General features: G+C 35.0%; 1 protein-coding gene across 1 annotated transcript; it reads right to left on the bottom strand.

The window, feature by feature from the left end:
- Positions 1-1,449: 1,449 nt before the first annotated feature.
- On the bottom strand, positions 1,450-4,475 carry LOC18050261 (pectinesterase; the record flags this gene model as incomplete). Its single annotated transcript, XM_006444336.2, has 3 exons — positions 1,450-2,166; positions 3,428-3,588; positions 3,670-4,475. Coding segments are annotated over 3 exons (1,665 nt in total), but the record flags the coding sequence as incomplete, so codon positions are not given.
- Positions 4,476-4,477: the final 2 nt, after the last annotated feature.

The raw sequence follows: 4,477 nt of genomic DNA, 5'->3' as shown, positions 1-4,477 counted from the left end.
TTGCAACTCTGTATTGGGCTTAAGTTGTTTCGGAATCGCTGGTGGAGCGGCTCCTTCAAGGATCCATTCCTCTGGAAGATTTACATCTTTCCATTGGATTGGTTTAGGAATGACCGTGTTTGCTTTGGACAAATCAGTCTGCAAGAGAAGGGTCTCATCTCTTTTCGACTGGTATTTATGCTGTGTGTTAAATGCAGAAATCATGGCTTTGTAAGAAATTTTAAAAATTAATTCAACTGGGATGGATCCCTTAAAAGATACCATGCTGATCATTTCCAAGCAATTTCAAAGTTTTTTCCTAAGGGCTAATAATAATAGTAGCCGTGGAATAGGCTGGTTCTGAATGTGATTCACTGAGAAAGAAATGTTTGAACTTAACTGAATCAGTGATTTCTAAAATGCTTTGATAGTAGGACTGGGGTTTTCTTTTAATTTCTTTAAAACAACCAACTGAGGATCAAAAAAGATTTCTTGATTTATTATTATTAAATTTTATTAACTTTATTATTTTAGTTATTATAAATTATTGTTATTATTATTTTTATTAATATTATCATTATTAACATTTATTATTATAATTAAATTTCATTAACTTTATTATTTTAGTTATTATTAATTACTGTTATATTATTTTTATTAATATTATCATTATTAACATTTATTATTATTATCAACTTTATTATTTTAGTAACTATTAATTATTGTTAATATTATTTTTATTAATATTATCATTATTAACATTTATTATTATTATTAAAATTAAATTTTATTAACTTTATTATTTTAGTTATTATTAATTATTTTTATTATTTTTATTATTAATAATAATGATAAATGTTAATAATGATAATATTAATAAAAATAATAATAACAATAATTAATAATAACTAAATAATAAACTTAATAAAATTTAATAATAATAATAATAATAATAATAATAATAAGAACAAAACAACAATAAGGATAATATTGTTAATAATGATAATATTAATGAAAATAATAATAATAATAATAATAATAATAATAATAATAATTAATAACTAAAATAATAAAGTTAATAAAATTTAATAATAATAATAATTATTATTATTATTAATGACATTTAAAATAATAAAATTATTTGTGATTTGAACAAAGGTAATTTAGGAAATATGAAAAAATTAGAAGGATAGAAAAGTAAATTTATATTTCATTTCCATTCCCAACCCCTCTCGTGAGAATGGAATTCCCATTCCTTATTCCGAAATTATGTAGAATACACACATTTTATTTCCATTATCAAATTACATTTTGCCAAATAAATATAGATTTTATTCTCATTCTCCAAACTCACAAGTAAACACACCATTATTCTATTAGATAAGTAATAATAAATTTTCTAAAGGGATAATTGTAATTCATTCCATTCCAATGCTAGTGCTCGAGCCTTCAGCACTACGGCAGACAATAGGCACTAAAAAGTTCACCCTCAAGGAGTCAAATTGAGATAGAAAGGAATGCCAGTAGAATTTAGCCATTCACTTCCTTGCAAGAATGGCCCGGCCGTAAATTGAGCTGCCACAGCCGAGTTATTGATCACCCTGTAACCAGGCCACGTCACTCTGGCACTCGTGTTAGAACCAGGGCCCCTGTTCTTGTACTCCCCATAAAAGAGTGTACTCAATGCAAATGTACCATTCCATTCTAACCATCCAGCCGGCGCTATCAAATCGCCCAAATAAGATAGCATAAAAACCGTCCTCGAATATTCTTTCCAAGGACGACCAAGGTATGTTTTAAACTCTGTTTGATATGGAATCAAGTCCGAAGCAGCAGCAACTTTGCAATTCAAGATTGATATCCCTGTATTTTGATTAGGGTCTTCTCTCCCCTGTGCAGTGATAATATTTTTTTGGTTTGCATTTGGCTTACGGGCATATAAGTTGCAGATTTGGAACACCACAGCTGCATTGCCAAAGATGAAATCAACTGTGCCATATACGTCGCATTCACGATAAAATTGTCTGAGGGAATGAACATATAGAGTGTCTTGGTACCCAACGAAGCTGCATTTGTAGAAAGCTGAGAGATCTGAGCCACTCCTTAAGGCTACTGCTTGGTGTTTGCTTGGACCAGCTGAGTTCTCAACTGTAATGCCTTTGGCGATAAACCCGGTCCCCACGACAGCTGAAAACAACAAGAAGCACCCAGAACAAATCACGTTATAATAATGGTCACAACGGGCCGCGTGGGCCAAGTCCAGCCCAACAAAAATTTGCTTATATCGTCACCCTGACCCACACGCCAGCGTGACAGTTTGTCAGAATTTGAGCATCAAGCTCTCAGTGGACAAACTACAGAAATGAGGCCAGCATTTTATATCATATTATGAGATTTGTTAAGACAAGAGAAAGTACAAACTGGGTCAGGCACGTAAATTGTAGAGGGAAAATCATATTGTTAAATAATTTCCCGAGATGTTCATTTTATACCAAAATCATTCTTAGTCCATTTCATTCGTTTGGTTTATTCATTAAAAGATTCCCAAAAAGAGTATATTTAAATTTATCCAAGATGAGGAAAGAATTAAACGAGGAAGACCCACCCGGATTTATGTGATTTGAAATTCTTGACAACTTCTAATCCAAGATCTTGACAAGTTTAGAATAAGCAAAGCAAAAAGATAATCAGAAAAGTACCAAAAAGAAAGAAGGAAAAGACAGATTCTTTTTGGGACAAAGTCGTTTAATTACGCGCTTCAATGATCCAAGAAACACGGCTACCAGGTGATGCGGTCCCTCTGCTACCGACACTCGTAAGCGAATCTCATTACGGCCACATCTCAAAACTGCAAATGCCTTCATCTTAAGGATTTTTCTACCTTGCATTATTAATGTAAGATACATCCCTCATATATTGAGCTAATATAAGATACATCCCTCATAAATTTAGCTGTGGATCCTACTTGAACCCATCTGGTTTTGGAATTCACTCAGCATAACATGCCAAAATCGTAGCATCAGAAACGAACCATGCTTGGTGACTGGTGAGCCCCTATCCACGGCCCACAACCCACTACCGACGACCGTTTATATATTGATTACTTTTGGGAGACAGAATCTTAATTATCTGAATTTAAGTGGCTTAAAAATACTTGAATCCACCACTTATGGGATTCACAATTGTGATAAATAATTTATCTACAAGTTATTAATTATTAATAACTCTTCCTACGTATCTCACTGCAAGCAAAGATGCTCACGGTCAGTAACCCACCAACCCGTGATGGGAGACCAACATCATCGATGGTCCCGCCCCCACTTTATCATTTGGACCAATATATACGATCGCTGTCGCACATCGATCGGTCCACATCAATTCAAAAAGAAAAGAAAGAAAGAAATTCAGAATTTCCAACAAAAAGATTCAAGTAAATTTTGAAACTCACCTACAGTGGCTGACCGGAAAGTAGTCCATCCATCAACGACGCTTCTATTGGCCTTCACTACTGTTTTGCCGATCCCATCTCCTACGAACATCAACATTGTCTTCTTTTTATCCACCTCCACGTTCTCAAAATAAGCCCCAGCTTTTATGTAAATCACAAACCTGTCAAAGCAATTAAATTTTGTTATGTATTGATATAATTTCCATTTTGTATAATACGAGAAAATATCCAATCCAACCCACCGAGTATTGGATTTGTTTGGAGCTGCTTCCACTGCTTCAGTAATGGTAGTGAAATTCCCAGAGCCATCTTTAGCCACTATCAGATCAAATTTGGTCAAATTAACGGACTTCTGTAACAATTTGCGATCATTTAAAGACAACCAAGTTGGGAATCCTCTCTTAATACGCCCATACTCAGGAAAAACCTCGTACTTGGAAGACATGTTATCACCGGGGATTTTCTTGAGCATAACCAAAGAGTTGCTCACGTGCCTGGAAATGTTGTACAAGCTGCTCTTAATAACGTCCCTCACGTTTCCGTCACTGTAAGCGAACCCATCAAGACACGTGTACTGGTTTGTCATTGCACCGCTGAACAAAGTTTGCAAATCATGGTAATGCTTGGAGGGCAATTTCTTGGGGGAGAGATCATTGAGAGCTGATTTGAGCTCAACAATGGTGTCATGAAACAGCTCGAGACAGTCATTGATTGCTCTCTTTTCAAGGGTGTTAAAATTTGGGTAACTCTGTCCAATGCTGGAGCAGTTTGAGGAGGAGGCTCTCAGCTCGGACAATGTGCGGTTTATGGTTACGGAGATGAGTTCAGGGACTCTTTTTGAAGCGAGATCTGGGACTGAAAGCAGAGTCGAAACGCAGAGTTCAGGATAGAGTGTGCCTTCGCATGCGGAATGAGCAACCTGGAAATGTTTATGGACTCGCAAGTGTGGGGCATCTGTTGTTTTGGGGTTCTTTTTTAGGGTGGTTACACTTACAGCTGATAGTACAAATAGTAGCAAGAAAATAGCTGAACTGGGTAAGAGAGCAAGTA

Source organism: Citrus clementina, unplaced genomic scaffold, assembly GCF_000493195.1.
Source record: "Citrus clementina cultivar Clemenules unplaced genomic scaffold, Citrus_clementina_v1.0 scaffold_3, whole genome shotgun sequence".
Classification (NCBI taxonomy): Eukaryota; Viridiplantae; Streptophyta; class Magnoliopsida; order Sapindales; family Rutaceae; genus Citrus; species Citrus x clementina.
Note: the sequence above shows the minus strand (reverse complement) of the source record. Positions and strands in the feature narration are given on the sequence as shown.